We start from the raw sequence: 24,916 nt of genomic DNA, 5'->3' as shown, positions 1-24,916 counted from the left end.
TCTCTCTCCAAGGAGGACAGCCCCCAGGGGAAGGCTCTGCCCCAGTCTCCCACAGCCCGGGGCTTGCCAGGTGGCCTTCCCCTGCAGAGGGGCTGTTCCCCTGCCCCGGCCTCCTGGCATCTCTGTTCTCCAGAGGCAGCCCTGGCCAGACGCCGTATCAGACGCCCCCTGTCTGTGCACAGAGCTCCTCTCTGTGGCACCAACCTCAGGCTTTCTGGGTCTTTACCACCTTAGGAAAGGAGCCGACTTTGACCTAGAGCTGTGGGTTTTGGACACAGAACCACAATAAATAACTCAGCTAAGGCAGCAGCCAAGGAGAGTCAGCAGACGGTGACCGGCTCCTCTGTGTGTTAAGAGGTGCTGGGAAAGCTGTGGCAACTTTTAAGAAAAAGAGTAGTTGTGTGGCTTTTCTTGTGCTGAGAATGTTTTCTGTCAGAGAGATTCTGGGCGTGGACTCGGCATACGGCCGTCCTCACGGCCCAGGTTTGTCCAGTGAACCAGCAGGGCCGTGTAGCCCTCAGATGGTAAGGGGCAGAGACCCAGGCAGAGTCTAGAGGAGTCCGCGTGAGGCTTCCTTATGCTTTCTCCCTTCCCCGAGGGGGCACAACTCCCAGCGAGGAAAATGCAGCAGCGAGTACTGTCATCCCTCCCTATCGGTTGGGGGGCTGGGGGGATTGGCCCAGGACTCCCGCATATACTGAAATCCGCACATGCTCAAGCCCCTTATATAAAATGGTGTAGCGTTTGCATATGACGGACACCCATCTTCCCGTTTACTTTAAGTCATCTTCAAGTTACTTATAATACCTAATATAATGTAAATTCTATGTAAATAGTTGTACATACAGTGTAAATGTTACGTAAGTAGTTGCTGGTCTGTGTAAACAGTTGCAGGGCCCTGCACTGGTACGTAGCAACTATTTATATAGTATTCAAGTGTTGCTTTTTGGAACTTTCTGGAAAATTTTTTCTTCCCAAATATTTCCTCTCTGAAATTGGTTGAATCCATGGATGAGGAACTCAGGTTATGCGATGCTTCTGCCTAGGGAAGCTAGTTAGAGACACGATGCTGAGGGCTGGAACTTGGAGCTCCATCTGTGTTAGGAAAATGCAAAACTGGTGATGGTTGAGTGTTCAGTGCCCAGCTCTGGGCTCCATTCCCTACGGCGTTACCCTTAATTCTTGCCCCAACCCGATCATGCTGGGAGTTCAGTATATCCCCATTTTACAGATGCGGTAACTGAGGCCAAGGTCTAGGCAGAGGGACTCTGGAGAACCCACAGGAAGAGGGAAACAAACCCCGAAATGGATGCTGGCCCAAACACTGTCCTCAGCAGGGCTGGCTCCCCAGGGAGCAGTTGAAAATGCAGACCCCCTGTGGGCATGACAGTGGGCAGCTGCAGCCCAGGAAAGAGCCGAAATGCAGGCTGTGCCTCCGGAATGGTCCTTCCCTTCTCCTGCTGGGATTTAGCCCATTTACCCTAATTGGCCAACTTCCTAAACTCTAGAACAGTGGTTCTCAAAGCCTGGTTCCCCCACAGGCAGCATCTGCATGACCTGAGAAAACGTTAGAAATGCAAATTATCGGGTCCCACCCTAGAACTCCTGAATCAGAAACTGGCGGTGGGTCTCAGGGATCCCCCCAGAGATGCTGATGTAAGGTCAAGGTTGCAAACCTCTGTGTGGCCTGTGAGATCCCCCGGCCTCTCCGTTTTAGCCTTGGCTCAGCTGTGTGTGAGTCCCACAGGTTCTTTATTAAGTCAGTATTGCTAATGATTCCTTAAACGGACATTTCCTAAACGTCCACCCTGAGCTTGGGTCTTTGCATGGGGCCCCTGGAGGTCGGGTCCCGTGGGGAGGCCTGTAAGCAAAGAAGCCCAACACGATTAGGAAGTGGGAGGGACCCTGCAGAAATCCAGGTTCCTAGACACCAGCCAGGGCCAGTCTGGCAGGCAGGCCTGCTCTGCTAACTGTACACAGAAACTTTCCCAAGCAGGGCTCAGGGTCAAAAACTGGCCAAGCCAAGGTGCAGGCGGGGAAACAACAGGAATTTCCCAAGAGCTTGAGGACCAGTGGTTGGGCTAAGAGTGAGGGCCTGAGGGTAGCTGCTTTCCACGTGGTGACGGAATCTGTCGTCTTCTCTCTTTCGTCCTCTCCAGTGTGGGGCTGCCTTCCAGGAGGACGACGTCATCGTGCTCAATGGCACCAAGGAGGACGTGGAAACGCTGAAGAGGAGGATGGAGGGGAGGAGGCTGCGAGCCAAGCTGGGGAAGGTACCGGGGTCCTAGGCTCGCCTCCTCACCTTCCCGCGTCGGGGCGCAAGTCAAGTCTGCAGGTTCTGCCCCGCCGCGGCCTCTGCTCCAGAGCCCGTCGCAAACCCGCCAGCTGTGCTGCTGGCGCTGGTTCGGGGTTCGCTGCGATCGAGGCGGTTTTTATGACCAGGCGGGCCCGGGCTCTAGAAGATTCCAGGCGGCCTCGCTGGGTCGGGCTCAGTGGTCTGCTCTGCGCTCGGCTGCCTCATCGGTGAAGGGGGGCGGGGGGTCACGCCACCTGCAGGGGGCGGGTGTGGGCAGGAGGGTAGAAAAGCTCAGGCCTGTGAAGTGCGTCCGGAGGGCAAGGCAGCCACCACGATTGCTGCGCGGGCACTGAGTGTAAGAGGCTTGGTGTCACACCTTGTAAAACTGAGGAGGAGTAAAAGTCACCACCCCCAGCACCTCTGGAGAGCCTGTGCGGCCCAGGTTTGAACGTCCTAGAGATCTGGGGGGAGCCCGGGGCCTGTGCTTCCCACCCACTCCTGGGAGTGCAGATGCAGATGCACACACGCATGCGGCCACACACACATGCATGCAGACACACACAGGCATGCAGACACACACGCACACATGCAGACACACGCACGCACAACCCCTCCCTGTGCTCCCTGGAGCAAGGAGACAAGCAGCCTTCCCCACCGTGGAAGCCGCCGCCTGGCCATCCTGAGCCTCCCCTGGCCCCGGCCTTGAATGGCGCCCCGGCGATGCTTGCTGATGCCCGGTGCTCTGGGTCGGGGGTGTTGGGGTGAAGGCTTTGCTTTGCGCCCCAGGTTTAGAACCACCTTCCATAAGCAGTGGAATCCGTGCTTAATGATCTGATGTGATGAGCAGGCTCAAAACAGTTGATCAGCTAAGAAATCGTTCAATGTGTCATCGATTCTGGATCCAGTAGTAAATTTTGTTATTTCTTGAGCACTTACAGATGATAGCCATGGTCTTTTTTTCATCCTTTAAAAAAAAAAAAAAAGGTTCAGGGTAAATGTGGGAGAAACTTCATGCCATCAGAACTAAGGCAAAAGAATGCCTAAAGTATTAGAAAATTAGTTTCAGTATCCTGAGGACATAAAATTGTGAAGAGAAATAGCCTGCCTGGTTTTGTGCTACTGGTGTGCATTTACCAGTGATGTAATAATTAAAGATTTTTCAGGTTTTTCATTTTTTAAAATCATAATAGAGGAAAGTGCAAGACCGTATCACCCTGGAAAAATATATAATTCATGGTCATGAGGCTTTAAAAAGCTGAGAATATGATAGCAGTAGCGCTATTGTGTGTGGGTCCAGAATTCTCAGAAAGAGCCAAACCACCGGCATTTCCTCCTTTGATAGCTTCACTTGGGTAGAAAATAAATAATGTGTGTGAATGGTTCTGTAGTACAAGGAATTGTGCCCAGCTTTAGTGATCAAATACCAGTAGAAGTACTCTGTGAAGCGGTCTTGTACGAGGTTATTACAACATTCATGAGAAATAAAGAGACGCTCTGTCATTTAAAGGGGTGAGTTCGGGTTTAGAAGCGAATAGAAGTTTGAGGTATTTTTGACGACATTTACCAAAAAGGATCTGCCTGTTCTTTGTTGCTACTATTGATCAAGTTCAGTTTTTAAGAAGCAGAAAAGGGAAAAACTGTATTTTAACGGAAGCTCCTAGAGACATTGGTATGGTCATTAGCCTTCTTCTTACTTTAGTGAGTTGTCTCCTCTGTCCCAGGCTTCCTGCCAAGTTGTTCAAAGCCCGGTGGAACTAACATGCCCCTCTCCGCAGAATACTCCCTGGACCTTCTGGGAATGCTTCCTAGAGACGGCTAACAGGAAACCAAAATATTTCCCCAATGTACCCGGCAGCTGGAGACAGGGCATGGCATTTCCTGTCTAAGGCCTCATTGCTCGTGCTTTTCAGATAACCTCAGCTGTGAATGGAGGGCTTAGAAATAAGCAGTTTTCTGCATGTTTTTTCTTTTTGAAGGATGGGGTGTTACCCTCATAAATTTGAATGCATGTCTTGCATGTGTGAAATGAACAGGACGTGTTTATGTTTTATGCAAGTGTTATAGATCACGTAGCATATACATATTACAGGTTCAGGGCCACTGCCTGAGCAAGGTCTTTGATGTTTTCTAGTGATGGGAGCCTTCTGAAACGTTTAGGCTGCGTATCTCTAACGCCACCTTTTGCATGCTTAGGAAAACGGCATGTTTAAAGTAAATTCTCTGAATGAACCTAGGTCCTGTTTGTCCTTTCTGTGATTGAATCAGCTGTGTGGTTTTAGAATGGTTTGTTTCATTTCTTAAATTTTTGCTGACCAATTTAACTATTATGAGTGACAGAATTCTAACAGAAGTAATCCAGAGCCGAGGAGAATTGGCTAAAGTGTTCTTTAGTACAGGCCTCAAGTCCTTGTCTTTAAATACACAAATGTCAAAGCAGTTGGACAACTTTGAGGAAGTCTTCCTGGAAAGGTTAAGACCCAGTACCGGCTGGACTTACGTTGTCATCCAGTTAACTGCTCTTCTGTGTGCAGTCGTCACCATTAACACTGACTCTTACCACGAAAACCTGTCCTCCGCACCTAGATGTGTTGCGGGTGTGGTTTTGGAACATAACTCTACAGCTGAGCAGATCTCTACGGATGTGTCATGTGAGGCGAGAGTGCACAGCTGGAAACACGTGGGGAGGCCCGAGGTTTAGGGCAGAGGATCAGCGGGACGCCTGCCCGGAGCGACCCGTGCGGGCCTCTCACTGGGCTCCCGGACTGGCGGGAGCCACACTGACACCGAAACCGGTGAATCTGAGCACGTGTCCGCCCTCCCCTTTCTTTTCACAGAAAACAAAGAAACCCAAGGTGGCAGAGTCTCTCTCAAAATCAGATGTCAGTGAAGGTAAGATGCTAAAAGAGGTCCTTATTTTAGCAAAAGTAAGGCCATAGGCCTGTTTCCCACGTAAGTTCCTGATGTTGTTTTGTTTTGCTTACTTCGTTCTTTCACAGAAGCCCCAGGACCATCAAAAATGAAGACAGGGAAGCCGGAAGAAACCAGCCTTGATTCTCAAGAGAAGAAAACCACCTCGGCTCCCAGAAGTGCAGGTGGGTCCTGTTGAGACGGCAGCGGGCCACTTAGACAGCTGGGAACCTGCGTGGGTGCGTCACGGTCTTGCTGGCGTGAATTCGAGAACTCAAGCTCGTCCTAATGAATAGTTCACTATTCAATAGTTCACTATTCTCTGAATAGTTCACTGAGCTCTCTTGGCGGGTAACTAAGAAACAGTTGATTCACCTTAGAGCAGGAGCCCTCTCAAGACGGAAGGGGTGTGAGCACAAATGCCAGTTTTCCTGTGGAGTCTGCACTCGGGGCCAGGCTAACAAGGGGCGCCAAGGCCTGACTCGGGCGTTCCCTAATTTAAGGCTGGGGCTCGCTGTGCACCCCGTGTGCACTCGAGCCAGCCCTCCTCCACCTGCTCTTGACCGAGAGAGCCATTTTGTTTGCTGGATAGTCCAGGATTTAGTGCCTTTCTCCCGAAACTCACTACCTTTAGCAAAGAAAATAGTATTTATTTCACAAAGAAGAAAAGCACAGATTGATGAGGTAAAGGAGTGTGTAAACCTGTGGTGTAATCGTCCTCCAGAGTGTTCATGGGTTCCAGTACCCCAGACACACACCTCAGCCACCTGGCCTCGGGATCTGATGTACGTCATCCCCGGAGCTGGGACCAGTGCCGTGAATATATAGCAAGTAGCGATGAGTGTGATTTTAAATACAGTAGCTTCATTTGTTTTTAGGACTTGGCGATTGAGATAACATAGTTCAACATTCATCCCCAGAAAGCAGGAGGGAAATTCCTGGGATTAATGAACTTTTGAGGATGTGACGTTTGGAATGATCTGTAGTCCCAGCTTTAAAGTTTTGGGCTTTTCATTTTTCCAGCAGCACAGGGGACCTCTTCCGGAAAAGCCGGGAAGCCTCCGTGTGGAGCCACGAAGAGGTCCATCGCCGAGAGCGGAGAGTCAGAAGCTTACAAGTCCCTCTTCACGACCCACAGCTCCGCCAAGCGCTCCAAGGAGGAGTCGGCCCACTGGGTCACCCACACGTCCTACTGCTTCTGAGGCCCGGGGCACGGCCTCGGCGCACCCCAGAGCTCGGAGCCGGCGTGGCGGGGCAAGACGGGGTCTCGGTGACCCTGCCGGCCCCACCCCGTCGCCCTCTCCGCTCACCTCCTCCCCCAGTGCGCGTGGACCTGCCCACGGCCGGCCGAAAGCACGCTGGCCGCACTATTTATGCTTAAAATAATTAAAGACGCCAGATTCCTCACGGGTATGTGGTTGGCTCATTTTGACCCAGATTCTCATGGTTTTGCTCGCGGCGGTTAATTAATTAAACAAGCCAGGTGAAACCGAACTTGAGGAAGGACGCGTCTGCAGTGCATTCCGCCTGCAGGGCTGTAGGAGGGGTCGTCTCAGCGCCAGGGAGGGGACTGAGGGGCCTTCCTTGCGGATCGCCTTGATGAGGAGATTTAGTTGGCACCCGATGATTTCGTGCGAAAATAAAGTAAGTCTAAAGTCTGCTCTGGCTCTCGTCTCTGGATTTTTCTTCTTTCTTCCCCGAACGTTGAGTAAGAAAATTGCAGCCATTGCACTGATAGCGATTGTAGTTCTATGACATCATGTCAGTTCCACTTTCTCTCTCAGCAGAAGATTATAAAAGGGGGAAACTGTGCATAAAATTGGTGTATCTTATCCATAAAGTGTGTTGAAGTGAATAATTAATGAAATTCTCCTATGAGACTAAGAATCAGGAACATCCAAGTTCAACACTGCCTTTCTGGAGACAGTTGTATCATTCAGATGGTTCTTTATACCAGATCCAGGGCCCTGGTTTCCATGAAAAAGCAGGCAAAGGAAACACAACATTGTAAGTCGGCTGTACTTCAGTAAAATACATTTTTTTAAAAAGCAGGCAGGGCTCCCCTGGTGGCGCAGTGGTTGAGAGTCCGCCTGCCGATGCAGGGGACACGGGTTCGTGTCCCGGTCCGGGAAGATCCCACGTGCCGCGGAGCGGCTGCGCCCGTGAGCCATGGCCGCTGAGCCTGCGCGTCCGGAGCCTGTGCTCCGCAACGGGAGAGGCCACAACAGTGAGAGGCCCGCGTACCGCAAAAAAAAAAAGCAGGCAAAGGAGCTGGGAGAGGAAGGTCGGAGGTGGGAGGGAGCAGCCTCGGAGGATTCTGGGGAGGGGGTGGAGAGCCGAACGCAGCTTGCTCTGTTCCCGGTCCTGTGCCTCAGCAGGGTGGGAAGTTGGACCCGGGGACGTGTTGACGTTGTGAATATAGAGGAGTTTTAATCAGAATGATAGTAACCTCAGTGAACTTCTGTTGTGGACTTTTCCAGAACAAACCTGAAAATTATCTATTTTCTTTCCCAGATCAGCATTTATATACCTTTACATACAGGTAAGTCTGGTTATAATAGCCGTGCCTATTTCCTAATCAACCCTTGGGCCTCGCGCCCCTGTAAGCCCTGCACAGATGCTCTCGGCAGGGAGCCCCACGTTCCCACCCGAAGCTGGGGGAGCATGTGCCCCAGGGCAGTCTGTGCCGCTGGATCCCACTCTCCGTCTCCCCTCCTGGTTTCAAACCATCTCACAGGACTTCATCACTCAACACAGTTAGAGGCACAGTGCAGGCACCCAGTGGACCCTTGGTTATATCCAGCAGAAGGCTTTATTCCCCGGGAATAAGTGTGAATCAGGTGACCCAGTGGAACAGGTACAAGCCCTGCGTTCCATTAGTCGGGACTTTTTGTTTCATGTCAAAGAAACATGGTTTCTAGTGCACTGGCCAGTGAGCCCTGGCTGTACTCCTGGCAGCAGACTCTATCGTCCTGCAGGCTGTGTCCCTCTCACCTCAGAGTCTTCACACCTGCCTGGGTGTCAACCACTTCCCCATCTTATCCAGCCAACTCCTGATCATCCCGCACATTCCACCACCTGAATGTCTTTTTCAGGAAAGCCTTCCTGCCTGGACCAACCTAGAGCTGCCCCCTTGTGTTCTCTTAAAGCTCTCTGTTCTTATCACATGTTATTTTTTTCTTTTTTGGCCACACCGTGCAGCATGCAGGATCTTAGTTCCCCAACCAGGGGTTGAACCCGTGCCTTCTGTATTGGGAGCGTGCAGTCTTAACCACTGGACCACTAGGGAAGTCCCCTTATCACAATTTTAATGAAATAAATGATACTCTTAATTAACTCAGGCATTGCACACTCAGGTGAAGTCAATGAGCGTAACTGTGAGGCGATAGGGAGCGGTGGGGACTGTGGAGAAAACATGGCCACCTAGAGGGGCGGTTGCTACTCACCTCCAGCAGAGAGGGGCCCCCGTGTTACCAGATGCTCCATACTTTTCAAAGGAAACTTAGTTTCCTGTGAAATCTGGCCTTTTTAAATGAAGCCCTCCCCCTACCGACATTTAAATATTGGCAAATAATAATTTTCAGAAACAATGTAGGCCAAACAAAGTACGTCAGTGGCTCCTAGTCTGTAGCCTCTGTTTTTTTGGTTGTTTTTTTTTTTAGCCTCTGGTTTAATATCTTTCTTTCCCACTAGGCTCTCGGCTCCACAGGGGCACATGCCCGGGCTGCTGTGCTCACCACAGCGTCTGCAGTCAACAAATAGAAAAACAAAAATAGATGGACTCTCCCAGTAGAGCATGAGGGTCAGAAAGAACATAACTGGCAAGGAGATGGCCTTCTATCACTCCCCCGCCTCTCTTTTTATTGCCCGCTGGAAATTTCACCATTTCCCTTTAAGCCCTACTCCCAGGCAACCCCTGCGAGCCTCTTTATCCTCTGCCCTGAAGTCATCACAATGGCCAGAGCTGGTTCTGGCTCAGGGCCTCTGTGACATCACCAACCGCCCAGCCCAGCCCTGGTGCCCAGGCCTGGTTCCCAGTCTCCGGGTGCAAGGGCAGACCAACCCACCATGAGCCACTTTGTCCCCCATCTCTGCTCACCATGCGGACGCTGAAATGGTGGTGGTTCTTTGCTCTGTGCCTCTCCTGCGGCTATGCCTTTATGTCTTCTTCTCTGAGAGAGAAAGCCAGAGAACCCAAGGAGAAGGTTCCTTGCGGAGGGCACTTTCGAATTCGGCAGGATCTCTCAGAGCATGTCCAAGGCTGGCTTGGGAGCAAGTGGCTCTGGCTTTTTTTTGTTGTCGTGCTGTATATGATGCTAAAGTTTCGAGGAGATAGCGAGAAGGTATGGTAAGGATGGCTCTGTTTTTCACACCACATTGATTCCACCGCAGAAAGCTCAGACTCAGAGGAACACATGCTCTGGTTGTTACAGGCAAGACCGTTAAGTACAACGAGTTTGAATACAGAGTACCTACTTCTGGTCCTGAGAAACGTTGGCTAACTCATTTCCCGACGTGTCCTTAGGGGGGACGGTAGATCTTAACTCACAGAGGTGGGGACTCATAGTTGAAGACCACCTTCTGTTTACTGGGCAACTAAAACCTTGGCTCAATATTTATCCTGTTAAATCAGATTTTTCAAATTGAGGATAGATTCAAGAACTTGGCGTGTTTCAGGTCAACATTATTTATGGAGGCAGATTCCCTGCCCCTGATTTTTAATTTCCCTAGCGTTTGAATCATTACAAGTTGCTGAACTGAATGGAAATTGTATCATTATCCCAGGTAAAGGAAAAGACCTGTCGTAAAGGGTCAGAGGTGTAAAGAGGTAACAGCCTGTCCATAAAGTGGCTGAACAGCTCTGAGAAGGGGAAGGGAGAGAAATTCGGCAGCATGTTTGCTCCCGGACAAACCCACCACCTCAGGATTCTGTGTCCAAACTGATGGGAGCAGGGGTTGGCAAACCTTCTCTGTAAAAGGCCAGATAGTTGATATTTTCAGCTGTGCAGCCCATTCAGTCTCTGTTGCAAGGACTCAACTCTGCCGTTTGAGCGTGAAAGCAGCCATAGACAGTATGCAAATGAACGAGCCTGGCTGTGTTCCAATAAAACGTCATTAACAAAAAAAGCTGGTGGGCCGGATTTGGCCATCGTTTGCCAATCCCTGGGCTAGATCAATGCTAGAGCCAACTTCTCTTAGGTGAGCCCAGCTCTCTTAGAATTGTGTCAAAACCAGCAACGTCAACAGTATTATTCACCCTGAATATATCCTTCTTGACAGGAGCAGAATAATCCTCCTGCCCTTCAAGGCTGTTCATTTCGCTCTCCAACAAAGAAAAATCAAAATGCTTCCCCCAACAAAGACTATGCATTCAATACCCTAACCCAGCTCCAGATGGACCTTGTGAAATTCATGTCCAAGGTGCAGAATCTGAAAGCCGCCATGGCAACCGGCAGTGCTCTCAAGCTTCAGAACTCAGAGGTGCCTGCAGACCCACACAATAATATTACAATATATGAGATATGGGAAGAAGACGACTCCGAGTGAGTGGATCTGTGTGTCACAGTAGGAGAGAAAAGTTTGAGTGCTGGCAAGCCATATGCAAACTAATAAAACTATTCTGAAGAAAAAGAATTCTCGAATTTGGGACCTTTTTCCTTTCTCTTTTTTTAAGCTTGAAAAAAGTGTGAGGCCAGTAGCCATAGCAGTTATTGTTCTGTTTTTGCCTTCCTCACTTCCTCTAGAGCTGAGGGTGGTGAGAAGTGCGTGGACAGTGACATTAGTGTAGGGTGACATTCTTGGCCACTGTGCCATGGCCCTTGTAGAATAAGGCTTGGGAAATTTGGGGTAAGATGCTGACATTATTTTCATAATAACTATCTTTAGCTATTTTTGTAAAAGACAGAACCTTTTTTATCTTTATGATTTATTATATTACAAAGGACAACTTTATAGGTTTTAAAATGATAAAAATGATTGTTAGGAGGTATGTGTGTCAAGGGGATGGTGGATTCTAGAATCATTTCATTTTCTTACCACCAGAAAAGTCGTCTTATTCATTCTGTCTCATGGGTCCTATGCATTGACTTTTCTACTACAAAACTAACAGTTACATGTGTCTAAGTGGATTCAGAAAAATGGAGAATCAAACCATGTTTTTAATGTAATTCGGATATAGATGAGCTAACGAGGGGTTCCCAAATTGGTCAATATGAATATTCTTTATAATACTTATTTAAAACCTGGGTATTTTGGCATGTTTGTATGGCTAATGGAAACTACACTTACTCCAGGCTGTTCTGTTAGCTCATGACCCCTAATGTAGGCCAGCCTGGTAGTTTTAGAGACGTGCAGGGACTTCCCTGGCAGTCCAGGGGTTAAGACTTCGCCTTCCAATGCAGGGGGTGCGGGTTTGATCCCTGGTCAGGGAGCTAAGATCCCACATGCACCTAGTGGCAAAAAAAAAAAAAAAAAACATAAAACAGAAGCAATATTGTAACAAATTCAATAAAGGCTTTAAAAAATGGTCCACATCAAAAAAAATCTTAAAAAAAAAAAAAAAAGACCTGCAGGTGCAGGCCTGGGCAGAGACGTCAGCTGTGTGAGACCATGGCAATTCCCTTATTTCCACTTCAGTCCAAATTAAAGTGGGCTTGGCTCTCCATCACCTCCCTTCCCAGCCACAAAGAGTTCAAAGAGTTCACCCTTATCGTCGGAGCACAGTCCTCAGGTTCAGTCGCACATACGTGTTCGGGAAGAGAGATCAGAGCCGGCCATCTCTTCCCATCTCGTAATCGCGATGCTACCTTTGAAAAGTGGTCCCTGAGCCCTTTACTTTTTGCCGAAACTTCAACTTCCAGGATGTGGAAAAACTGGAAGGAGCTGAGACGCCTCCTTTGTGCCTTCTGTTCTCTTTCTGGGTGTTTTCAAGCAAATGGGACTATGTGAGTTATTTTCACAGCACATTCTGGAGAAGGGCAGATAAGGAAAAAAGACTGGTTTTAACCTGTGATGTCAACATGGGGCACATTTTAGATTAGAATAGAGATAATGTAAGGGTTGCCAAACCATGGCTCACAGGCCAGATCAGCCCACTGCCTGTTTTTGTACAGCCCATGAGCTAATAATGGTTTTTATACTTTTAAATGGTTGAAAAAAATCAAATGATGAATTGTATTTCATGACATGAAAATTACATGAAATTCAGGAATTCCCTGGCGGTCCACTGATTAGGACTTGGCACTTGCACTGCCGAGGGCCTGGGTTCGATCCCTGGCCAGGGAACTAAGATCGGCAAGCCACGAGGTGAGGCCAGAAAGAAAAAAGGAAAAATTACATGAAATGCACATTTCAGTGACCATAAATTAATTTTTATTGGAACACAGCTGTACCCATTTACGTATTGCCTACGGTTGCTTTTGTGCTCTGTGGCAGAGTTGAATTACTGCAGAAACCATTATGGCCCCAAAGCTGAAAATATTTACTAACTAGCCCTTTACAGGAAAAGTTTGCCAATCCTAGTTTATGCTAATCTTATTTATATGTTAACAACCAGAAAAGGTGTTCATTGAGAACCAATGTATTCAATAACCTTCACAAATAGCCCCTCTTTGTCTGATAGGCAAAAATGTAATTTCATATCATATTTTTGTGTCTGCTTTTCCCAGGTCACTACTAGCTAATGATGGGAATCCTAAGAAGGAGCAAAACATCAAAATGCAAGTCGATCCAGGACATAAATGAGAACGAAATCTGCTGTACAATTGGATTTAGCAATTCCCATAAAATAGTGTCCTGGGTCTTTGCCTCGCCCTAACACAGAGCTTTGCAGACCTCGGTGTTGCCTGGAAAAGTGTTTCCTCACCCCAGTGCATTTCATGCAATATTTTCAGGCAAAAATGCGTTAGATATAGATGGAGAAGTCAGAGCTCCACAAAGCTCACCTCTGTTGTCCCAGTGTCAACTCAAACCCCAGTGTTACCACACTCCGCAGTGACTCAGCAAATCGTAGCCGCCGGATCGCTGTAGTTGTCTACACTTGCTGTCTCTGTCAGAGGAGGTTCACTCGGGTGGTTGGCAGAATTCGTAGCCAAGACCCTCTCCTGGGGGCCTGAAGAGGCCGCTGCCATACGCGAGGTGATGGGTCGTGGGGCAGGGACGTGAGGGCAGCCTTCAGGCTCTGAGAATGGTCCCCAGTCAACAGCTAGAAAAGAAACCCGGAATCTCAGCCATTAAACTGCAAGGCCATGGGCTCTACCAGCAACCAGTGACCTGGAAGAGGCCCCCGAGTCAGAGAGGATCCCAGTCTGGTGAGACCCTGAGCATATGAGCCCACCTACCAGAACATAGACTCCCAACCCACAGAAACTGTGAGATAATAAACGTGTGTAGTGTGAAGCCACCAAGTGGCTTTGTGGTAGTTTAATACAGAGCAGTAGAAAATGAATACAGGACACACACACACACAAACTCTTTCCAACTGCTGTTTCTGATGCCTCGGATGACACATCCACGCTCCCTCTGGCCTAGTCACCAGCCTCTGAACCAGGGGAACGGGACCAAAGGAAACACTGGCAGAGGGTCACGAACAGGGCTATCCTGCTCCTGGAAACCAGAGGTTACAAAGTGTTGGCTCAGGGACCAAACCTCCCACCACCCCGGCATGTTTATTTGACCCATAATCATATTCTTTAACATTTTATTTTGAAATTTGTAGATTCACAGGAAGTTGCAAACGTAGCAGAGTATCTCCTTAGACGCTTGGCCTGGTTTTCTGCATTGGTTTTCCCCAGCGGTTACATCTGACGTAACTTGAGTACAGTCACAAAACCAGGAGACTGACATTGCAGCAGTGTGTGGGGGGAGTTCTGTGTTGTTTTATCCTGGGTGTGGGGGCGCGGACCCACCCCTCCCCCATCCTAGCAGAGACCCCCAACCTCTGGCAGCTACCAATCAGTTGCCATCTCTGTGATGTTTTTCAATTTTTATTTATTATTTTCAATTTATTTTTGGCTGGGTTGGGTCTTCGTTGCTGCGCGTGGGCTTTCTCTAGTTGCAGAGAGCGGGGGCTGCTCTTCATTGTGGTGCGCAGGCTTCTCACTGCAGTGGCTTCTCTTGTTGTGGAGCACGGGCTCTAGGCACGCAGGCTTCAGTAGTTGTGGCTTGTGGGCTCAGTAGTCGTGGCTCGCGGGCTTAGTTGCTCCGCGCATGTGGGATCTTCCCAGACCAGGGATTGAACCCGTGTCCCCTGCATTGGCAGGTGAATTCTTAACCACTGCGCCACCAGGGAAGTCCCCGTCTCTATGATTTTTGTCCTTACAAGAATTTATGTGAATGAAATCATACAGCGTGTGACCTTTTATTTTTTAAAAATATTTATGTATTTATTTAGCTGCGCCAGTTCTTAGTTGTGGCACGCAAGCTCCTCAGTTGCAGCATGCGGGCTTTTAGTTGCGGCGTGCAGGATCTATCTAGTTCCCCGACCAGGGATCGAACCTGAGCCCCCTGCATTGGGAGCTCGGAGTCTTAACCACTGGACCGGCAGGGAAGTCCCCTACAGTGTGTGACCTGTGAGGCTGGCTTCTTTCACTCGGCATAAGGCCCTTTAGATCTATCCAGGTAGTCTCGTGCCAGCACTTCGTGCCTGTCTGCTGCTGAGTCCGTGGAACCCTCTGCCGGCCGTGTGGGGGAAGTTGTGTTCTCTTGTAGGTTTCGGTTATAATTACAGAGCTGCTACAAAGAATCGTGTGCAGGTTTTTACATGAACACGCATTTTCATCTTTCTGGTATAAATGCCCAGGGTTGCGGTCGCTGGGTCACATGGGAAATGCATGTTTTGGCTTCCACTAAGAGTCAAAGATTTAGAAGAAGATACAGTCGGGGAACTGCCGCTCTTTCCTCATCCCGGCTGCCTGGATCCCACAGCCTCCTGCCCGCCACGAAGCCCCGTAGTGATGTGATCAGCCTCTTTGGTTTCTGTTTTGTCCTTCCTGGCTTTCTCTTGCACAAACGAACAGATGCGTGTGTATTTTCTTTTTTCTTTTTCTTTTTTTTTTTTTGCAGTACGCGGTCCTCTCACTGTTGTGGCCTCTCCTGTTGCGGAGCACAGGCTCCGGACGCGCAGGCTCAGCGGCCATGGCTCACGGGCCCAGCCGCTCCACGGCATGTGGGATCTTCCCGGACCGGGGCATGAACCCGTGTCCCCTGCATCGGTAGGCGGACTCTCAACCACTGCACCACCAGGGAAGCCCGCGTGTGTATTTTCTTATACCCCTTCTTTCCGACGTGAAGGACAGCGAGCTTTCCAAATTCTTTGGGGCTTTGCTTTTTCCACTTAACAGAAGGCTCTTGGAAATCCCTTCAAAGTGGCTCTTAGGGGGTCTTTCTCATTCTTTTTTCCCGCTACAGAGTGCTCCATTGTGTTTGTTCAGCCCCTGTCTTATATGCGGACATTCAGGTAGCTTCTAGGAGTTTGAAATGACAAATAATGATGCAGTAAATAACCTTGTGCATACGTATTTTTATGGTGTTGGAGATGTATCTTCAGGGTAGGTTCCTAGGGTGAACGCATGTGTGGTTTTGTTAGGCATTGCTAAATTTCCCTCCAGAAGGGTTGTGCTGAGTCGCGTTCTCATCAGGGATGCCAACACAGCGTTTCAGCTGCCCGAAACGCCGGTCGTGGAACGCTTTGCATGGCTTGCAGTTACTGAACATTTCCACTAGGTGGCAGACAAAGCCCGTCACAGGGAACAGCGCTCTCGTTTCCCGAAGATTTCGTTTTCAAGGGTCCTCGATAAGTCATGTGTGAGTTGAAGTAGTAGTTGTCATAATACTTGTATCCCAGTTAGCAACTAGCATTCATTGTACTGGTAGTAATGAAAACATTACTTTTTGTTAACAATGAACATTTGTCGTTTGATTATTCACTCATTCATTCAAGTTATTTGTTCTATGCACCGTTCCAGGCTCTGGGCATGAGGAGATAAAAAGAAACAAGCAAACATCTTGCCGGCACAGAGTTTGCATTCCACTGGGGGAGAGACAAGAAACACGTACATAAGTCCAATATGTAGGCTGTCAGGTGGGCCCATGTACTACAGAGAAAGGTAAAACAAGGAAGGGGGGAGCAGGGTGTGGGGGTCAATGAGTGAATGGTTGTTTCGGATCTTAGTATGGTCGGGGGGAGGGCTGCTGAGAAGCCCTTACGGAGGGAGTCAGCCCTAAGGACCCGAGAGGAGATGAGGAGGACGCGGGAAGGGGAAGTGCAAAGGCCCTGAGGCAGGAGCGCCAGGCCTCAAGGTGAGCTGCTGGGGGTCCCGTACTTGGGGCCGAGTGAGGGAGGGGATGAGGTGGGACACACGGAGCGGGTGCCTCGCAGGCCACCGGCAGGGCTCGAGTTTCCCTCCTAAAGAGATGAGGGCCGTGGGGAGACTGTGGAAACCCTCCTTCCCCCACTCCCCGGACAGAGACGCACCCATCCTCCAGGTGTCTCCAAACGGCCCAGCCCGGGCCACACCTGATCTGGGCTTTGTTGGTCTCTGTTCTTTGGGGCCTTGAGGGTGGGGGATATGGGGACGACCGATGCGGGGAGATGAGGCTTCCTGTGGGAGACGAAGCACCTTTCAGGGGCCCTGCTGAGTGACCTCTGCCTTCCATTGTCTTTGGACCACTTAACAATTCTGTAAACTGTAGAAAATGGGTAATACACGAAGCCTCGGTGTTTATCAAAATGCAGGTGGATCTCATGTAGGGGACGCAGTTAGTTGTGCAGCTCTGTGTCTGTCTGTCTCTCCTCCCGTCGGCTTCCGGTCCTGCGAAGCCTCCTCTGAACCTGCTGTACCGCCCTACTGGCCCCTCCTTAACCAATGAGTTGCGTCACGTTTCTGACACATGATCGTCTTATATTGCATGAGTCGTGAGTCGGCCGCTTCAAAAGTTCCCTTTCCCGGTGCCCCGAGCCCTTCCCAGCCATGGTGCGGACATGAAGACGGCTCTAGCACGTTACCCCAGGAGGTGAAGAAATTAGATTCCCTTCCATTCTGAAAACCCATAAAAAGGAAATGTGATGGAGAGGAGGGGGCAGTGGCTGTGGGAGGACCTGCTGCGGCCCAGGCTCTCCTGTCTTCCATTCTCTAGGTGTCAGGGACACCCAGGGGAGGGGGCCCACGGGGACCTGCCCGAGGGTGGTGACCCGGGAGATGCAGCACCCTGGAGGCAAAGAGGAGGCTCTAAGCTCCTGGGGGCAGAGCCTGGTCTCACCACAAGCACCCCTCCTCCTCCCAGCAGACCCTCGCTGCCCGCACAGGCGAGAGGGAGGCCTCCCCAGCCTCGAGGTCACTCCTGGCGCCCTCAGGAAAGCGCCTGCCTTTGTTGGGCAAACTTCCGGATTCCTTCAACTTGAAGAGCCCGCGAGTCTGCTCAGTACCCTTCCCTCCCCAGCGTGCGTGGACTTAGACATCAGGCAGATGCTGCAGGAGCTTTGCCTCTCACTTGGACCAGTGCCTTCCGGCCACTTTGTTCTTCCAGAAACACCCTCTCCCCTTCACTCACTCATCCTTCCGCCGTCATTTATCTGTTCATCATTCAACCAGGACTCAGGAGCATCTCACTGTGCGGACATGGCAGTGGGTGCTGAGGATACAGGGATGAGCGAACATGGACCACAGGGAGACCCACCTCACACACCTTAGAGGCTGCTCTCGAGAAAGAGACTGTAAAATGGTGCAGCCACTGTGAAGAACAGTACGGAAGTTCCCCAAACACTTAAAAATAGAATTTCCATATGATCCAGCAAATCCTCTTGTGGGTATAAAACCCCAAGAATTAAAAGCAGGATCTGGAAGAGATGTTTGCACACCCAGGCTCATAGCAGTGTTGTTCACAACAGCCAAGAAGTAGAAGCAACCTAAGTGTCCATGGATGGATGAATGGATGAACAAAATGTGTCTTATACATGCGTTGAGTATTATTCGGCTTCAAAATGGCCAAGCACCCTCTGGGCACCAGGAATCAAATCCTGCAGTATTACTGGGGGCTGTCAGACAATTAGGAAAAACAGACAGTGGCTACAAACACATAAAAATATACAACAGCATTCAGGAGGGGGTAAGTGCTGTGAAGAAAAATACTCCAGAGGAGGGGTCTCTTGTGCCAGATGGTCAGGAAAGACCTTTCAGAGGACACTTTGAACAAACCTGTGTGAGGTGAAGACCCAGTGATGGGAAAAGCAAGTGCAAAGGTCCTGAGGTTCTCCTAGAAACCCACCCCTTCCTTCAGAGGACTGACCTCCATACTTCATTATACCTTCATTTGTGTTGTAATTGGGTCCTTACCGGATATGCTGTCCCCAGATGTGCCACTTTGGCATAAGGATTATTTTGAGCTGAAGGCAGCTGAGGCAGGAAGAGTTCTCCGCCCTCCCCTTTTCTGCCTAAAAGCAGGACATAAATTTCCCACCGAGGAAGGTGCCCCCCTTCCCCGCACACCAGGGGGAGAACAGTGACTCTTATCATCAAAGACTGGGAGTGGAAACCGAGATGCATTTGCATAAACAGACCTGACTAGAACAGTCCTGTTTTCCATTAGTTTCCCCCATATATTTCCTAGTCACTTCCCCACAGTTTGTCCCTTGAACCCTAAACCCTCTTTCCTTTGTTAAAATGGTATATAAGCCCCTGAGTCTACCTGCTTCTTTGATTGTCACTTCTTTTCTGTGAACTCCTGTGCACACAAACATTAGTAAAAATTGTCTTCTGTTCGTCCTTTATTGGTTTAATTCATAAACCCCTATTTACTGAGCATAAGAGAGTAGAGGAAAAGCTTTCCTCCCCAACAGTTGTCTTTTTTTGTCTTTTATTATTATTTTTTCAGTTTTCTTTTTTTTTCTCCCCAACATTTTAAATTCTCGATTTTTAATAGATTTGGGCTCTTCTTATTCTAGAGTTTGGATGTACCATAATTTAACCAGTTCCCGACTGGTGGATGTCTGGGTGCTCTCCAGTGTTTTGTTATTACGAACACATATGGTACCTATTTCCCTAGATTGGGCAGGATTTGATGCTTCCCACTTCAGGCCGTACAACCGCCATCTGCCAGTGTTTGGGTTTATTCCACAGTCAGCAAACACGGAAAGCACAGCCCGCCAAGGCACTGAAAACAAAAACCCTGCAATGGCTTACACGTGACTTATTTTAGAATTTCTAAGCACAGTTAAGTGATGACTCATCCCACTTAAATTCTGAGCTGTTTAAAGGGCCATCTGGTTCATCAGAATGTGAAAGACTTTGCCCAGCAACCTGGAAAAGGACCCAAGATGAAGACAGAGCGCTGTTTAACCACCGACAGTGAGTCCCAAGGAACATCAGCCGCTCCTTGAGGACAAGAATGTGGTCAACTAAATAACCTGCATAATGTCTGGGCCTATTTTTGTAAAAAATGTTTCCTCTTTTTCTGATTACATAGGCGATGCAACCCAAAGCACAAGTAACCAAAGAAAAATAGATCAGTTAGGCTTCATCAAAATTAAAAGCGTTTGCGCTCCAAAGGAAACTATAAGAAAGTGAAAAGACAACTCAGAGAATGGGAGAAAATATTTGTAAATTATATATTTGACAAGGATCTAGTATTAAGCATATATGAAGAACTCACAACTCAACAGTGAAAAGAAAAAAACCCAACTGAAAATGGGCAAAGGACTTAAAGAGACATTTCTTCAAAGAAATGTACAAATGGCCAAAAAGTACACAAAAAGATGCTCATCATCAGTTGTCAGGGAAATGCAAATCAAAACCATAATGAGGGCTTCCCTGGTGGCGCAGTGGTTGAGAGTCCGCCTGCCGATGCAGGGGACATGGGTTCGTGCCCCGGTCCAGGAAGATCCCACATGCCGTGGAGCGGCTGGGCCCGTGAGCCGTGGCTGCTGACCCTGCGCGTCCGGAGCCTGTGCTCTGCAACGGGAGAGGCCACAACAGTGAGAGGCCCATGTACTGCAAAAACAAAACAAAACAAAACAAAAAACCACAAAACCCCAATGAGACACCACTTTGTACCCACTAGGATGTCTGTCATCAAAAAGGCAGACAATAGGAGGTGTTGGTGAGGATGTGGAGAAATTGGAATCTTCACACATTGCCAGCAGAAATGTAAAATGCAGTTATTTTTGAAAAAAGTCTGGCATGTCCTCCAAGTGTTACATATACAGACTCACCATATGACCCAGCAATTCCATTCCTAGGTGTCCGCCACGAAAAATGAAAACATACATCCACACAAAATTTGTACATGAATGTTCATAACAGCATTATTCATAACAGCCAAAAAGTGGAAACTCAAATGTCCATCATCTGGTAAATGGATTAATAGTGTGGAATACCCAAACGATGGAATATTATTCAACCATAAAAAGGAACGAAGACTGAAAAAAAAGGAATGAAGACCCAAAAGACCACATACTGTATGATCTATGTTATGGAGGAAAAACTTCTCCTCCATCCTCTTAGGTTCAGTCCATGGGGACCTGTGAATTAAACTAACAAATGTATGCCTTTTCTCCTAAATTAACAGGAGCAACAAACCCCTCTACAGAGGGGTGGTAAGGGAGGACTCTCCTTCAACTCCCATTCACGCTTTTTAACAGTTTATTGAGGTATAATTCACATCGCATACAATCCACTCACAGCATACAACTGAATGGCATGTTTTGTATAGTCACAGGTATGTGCAACCATCACCACAGTCCACTTAAAACATTTTCGTCACCTCAAAAACCAGCCGCATACTCATTAGCACTCACTCTCCATCCCTGCCCTGCCACTGATAACCACTAATCTACTTTCTGTCTTTCTGGATTGGCCTCTTCTGGACATTTCTCATAAACTGAGTCATACACGTGCAGCCTTTTGTGTCTGTAGCATGTATCATGTTCCTTCTCATGGCTGAATAATATTCCATTGCATGGATGGACCACATTTGGGTTGTTTGCACCTTTGGGCTATTAGCTCTCTCATTCTTAATCCTATCACCTTACCTCACTGCACTGTAAGCTCGAAGCAGGCACAGAGTTTTGTCTGCATCACTGCTGGGTGCCTGGCCCACAACGATGAATGAGTGATTGGAATTGGACCTGCTCCCACTGAGTCAGGCCTCTGGGAAGTGAGGGTATCATGAGCTCAGGGAGAAGAAAGTTCTCATAGTTTCTAGGTGTGGCCTGGAGACGCTGCTTTTCTCTTGGCCACCGCGACCTCTGCTTTGAGAGTCTGCACCATCCACTTTATCTTCCTCTGAACCTTTCTCGTAAAGGGGAGGTGTTGGGACAAGTGGTGGAAACGGGTGCGCTGGGGGGAGCGGGGTGGGGGTAGTTGGGGTGGGCGGGGCCACTATCTTCTGGGAACTGATTCCTGAAACTTGTGGGTTCTGCCGAGACACCAACCATGCAGTGGTTTCAACAGTTACCCCATGGAGGAAGGTTCCCATCTGTGATCAACTCTCCTAGCCCAGATGAGGATGCTGATAATCCCCTCTGCTCGGCATTTTATTTTATTTTATTTTTGTAGTTTGGGGGAAATTTGCCAAACATACCCTCTTTCCAGGAAAAGGAAATTTTTATTTCCTTTTTAAAAAAATAAATTTATCTTATTTATTTTTGGCTGCATTGGGTCTTCGTTGCAGCGCACGGGCTTTCTCTAGTTGCAGCGAGCGGGGGCTACTCTTCGTTGCGGTGAGCGGGCTTCTCATTGCGGTGGCTTCTCCTGTTGTGCAGCACAGGCCCTAGGCACTCAGGCTTCAGCAGTTGTGGCATGCGGGCTCAGTAGTTGTGGCTCGCGGGCTCTAGAGCGCAGGCTCAGTAGTAGTGGCGCGTGGGCTTTGTTGCTCCTTGGCATGTGGGATCTTCCCGGACCAGGGCTCGAACCCGTGTTCCCTGCGTTGGCACCCGGATTCTTGACCACCTCCCCACCAGGGAAGCCCAATTTCTATTATCTTGACTTCATTCTCAGACCAGCCTTCCCCCGTGCTTGCAAAAAGGCTGCCGGGAGCTCCTGAGGCCACCGCCATGGAGATCTTTCCTTTGGCTTCCTTTTCAAACGTCTCATGGCCTCTCATTGGCTCTTTCTAGATCATCTGCCCATCCCCGACCAATCGCAATGGCTGAGGTGAAAGCAGAGTGCTGATTGGCTTAGGCCTAGGTCACGAGCCACATCCTCGTCCTGGATGCTCAACTTGGGGCGACATGTGGACTGGGGGCAGAGGCGTGGAGGAAAGCGGGGGCACTTGTTTCCAGAGGACGGATGGATAGAAAATGTGGAAGGGACACCGAATACCGTGTTTATGAGAATGTAAAGTGAAAGCCTGCAGTGGTGGGGTTCATGCTCAGGGGTAGCTGAGGCCAGATCAGGGAGGGCCCAAAGGGAGGTGCTTTGCAGCTTAGATGCGGGGGGCGGGGGTGGGGAGGTGTGGAGGATGTGAGCCAGCGTCCCGGAGACGGCAAGCCTCATCCGTGGGCTGCCTGGCTCAGGTGGTGCTGGTGGCCAGCGGTTTCCATCTGTGAGTCAATTCTTTCACCTTGACAATGATGAAAGAGTAGGGATGCTGCTTCTCCTGAGTTCCTTCCTTCATGGACTTGTAATCCACCCAGTGTACTCAGAGGTCCACACACTTCTTCTGTAACGGGCCAGAAATAGTAAATATTTTGGGCTCTGAGGGCCATCTGGTCTCTGTCACATCTGCTCAACTTCACTGTTGTAGTAACAGCAGCCATATTATTCACATATTGCCTGTGGCTGCTTTTGAGACAATATGTACCGCAGAGCCTAGAATTCCTATCTAGCCCTTTACAGAAAATGTTTGCCAACCCTGTCATATACTAGGAACATCTTCCAAGTGAGTAAACACCCTTCCTCACCGCCATTTTTAGTGACTGCATTTTGCTTCCCGTCCATAGACTTTTCCAAAGCTGCTCTACTGAGGACATGTATTTCCCTGGCAAATGTTCTCAAAAATGAGTTTGTTAAGGAAGACACCTGAATTTGAGAAGCAGTGGGACAAGTGTCCCCAAAGCCCCGCCTGACTTCTCTCCCTGCCCAGCCCTGGTCTCCTGAAAAACGGACATTTTCTCAGGCATGTCTCCTGACTCAAGAACTTGCAACTTTGCAAACCCATAAAGTAGGCCACCTACTCAGGAATCCTACTGGCCCTGTCCTGATAGTCCAGGACAGTCCCTGCTGGTCCCTGCAACCTGGTCCCAACCACATCAAGCTGTTTACAAGGAGCTCCTTGAAAAATTTCCCCCTTAATTACAGTTTAAGCTGTGCTAAAGAATCACTTGCTTGCCTGGGGTCATGATACATCAAGCTGGGCAGGGGTCTTCTTGTTGAATCAAGGAGGTGGATTCAAGACAGAAGCTTGAACCAGTTTTTCTAGTTCCCAGGCACCCTCCAGATTCTCCTCTGGGTTTACTTTTCTTAGGTAGCAAACCTTACCTGGATTTGCAGAGAACATGGGGCTCTTTGTCATACAGGATCCCTCAGGGGCCCACGGGCAAGTTAATTGTTTGGAAAGTGTTGCCTCTTAGGCATTTCTTTTTTTCATAAAAGAGGAATTAGAGTCTTTGGGTCCTATAACCTTGGATTTCTGCCAAGTTTCCTCATAGCATTTTCACCTGAAAAAGATGAGCCTTTCCCCTCCTGAGCCAGGAGAGTGTTTCGTGTACCAACAGTGGTGTTTGAAAAGCCCAAACTCTCAAGCCTGGCTATACCCCTGCATTTATCATGTCAAACATCCCAAATGCAGGTGTCATCTCCCAACCAACTTTTAGATGGATTGGAAAAGCCAGAAAGAAGTAAGAGGCAATCATTATAATCATTTTTCAGATTTATAGCATTGCCTTTTTAAAAAATGTTTGGGGGGGCTTTGGAGTTTGTTTAAAATTTATTTTAAACTTTTTTTTTTTCCTGTGGTTGTAAAATGATGCATGGTCATTATAGAATTAGGAAATCTTAGGCTGGGCAAACAAACAAACAAACAAACATAGCCACCAGCCCACGGTCAAGGAGGTAAACATGAATCACCCTGTAGGACGGACTTGGGCCCCATATCCTGCATTCTCCATGCGGTGTGGTGTTCAAAGACAGAGTCTTTCAAGAGAAATGGAAAACAGAAATATTGTTGTTTGTTGTTACAACAGGTACATGGAGAAATACACACATAACTCCACCCCCATGCAACCATTTTTGTGTGTGTGTGTGTGTGTGTGGTTCGCAGGCCTCTCACTGTTGTGGCCTCTCCTGTTGTGGAGCACAGGCTCCGGACGCACAGGCTCAGCGGCCATGGCTCACGGGCCCAGCCGCTCTGCGGCATGTGGGGTCTTCCCGGACCGGGGCACTAACCCATGTCCCCTGCATCGACAGGCGGACTCTCAACCACTGCGCCACCAGGGAAGCCCGCTTACCATTCCTTAGCCTTGGTCCTCCAGCTGCAGGGTAATTCTGGAGTTGGGAAGCGATGAAAGCACCTGGCTTCGGTGCACCCCAGAGGAAAGGGGTGATAGTTATGCTGACGTAGAGCTGCAGCGGGCCTGGTGCCAGGATTCGGGTTTGGTTGCATCTCCAGACTGAGCTGAGGGTCTGTGCAGGGGGCAGCTGCCAGTGCCCCCGCCCGCCTGCACACAGCGTGGCCGCATATGGAAGGATGGAATAAGTCACTCTGGAAGCTTCTCCCCTT

At 49.0% G+C, this 24,916-nt stretch overlaps 2 protein-coding genes across 3 annotated transcripts in view; both read left to right on the top strand.

Annotated features, from left to right (window-relative positions):
* Positions 1-6,862, top strand: part of RTF2 (replication termination factor 2) — a 41,026-nt gene extending 34,164 nt beyond the window's left edge. The window contains exons 6-9 of one of the 2 annotated variants that reach the window (XM_081256752.1): positions 2,160-2,273; positions 5,131-5,185; positions 5,293-5,388; positions 6,230-6,862. In XM_081256752.1, the coding sequence (XP_081112878.1) occupies positions 2,160-2,273; positions 5,131-5,185; positions 5,293-5,388; positions 6,230-6,405 (441 nt within the window). In that variant the 3' untranslated portion in view covers positions 6,406-6,862. Of the gene's footprint in view, positions 1-2,159; positions 2,274-5,130; positions 5,186-5,292; positions 5,389-6,226 lie in introns of both variants that reach the window. The other variant, XM_081256751.1, reaches the window with a different exon arrangement.
* Positions 6,863-9,006: 2,144 nt separating this feature from the next.
* LOC308628881 (protein FAM209-like) lies at positions 9,007-10,750 on the top strand (the record flags this gene model as incomplete). Its single annotated transcript, XM_081256237.1, has 2 exons — positions 9,007-9,546; positions 10,484-10,750. The coding sequence occupies exons 1-2, from the start codon at positions 9,304-9,306 to the stop codon at positions 10,748-10,750; spliced, it is 510 nt and encodes a 169-aa protein (XP_081112363.1). The 5' UTR covers positions 9,007-9,303.
* Positions 10,751-24,916: the final 14,166 nt, after the last annotated feature.

This window comes from Mesoplodon bidens, assembly GCF_964165515.1.
Source record: "Mesoplodon bidens genome assembly, chromosome: 15".
NCBI lineage: Eukaryota > Metazoa > Chordata > Mammalia > Artiodactyla > Ziphiidae > Mesoplodon > Mesoplodon bidens.
The sequence above is the reverse complement of the archived record's forward strand: the minus strand, read 5'-3'. Positions and strand labels throughout refer to the sequence as shown.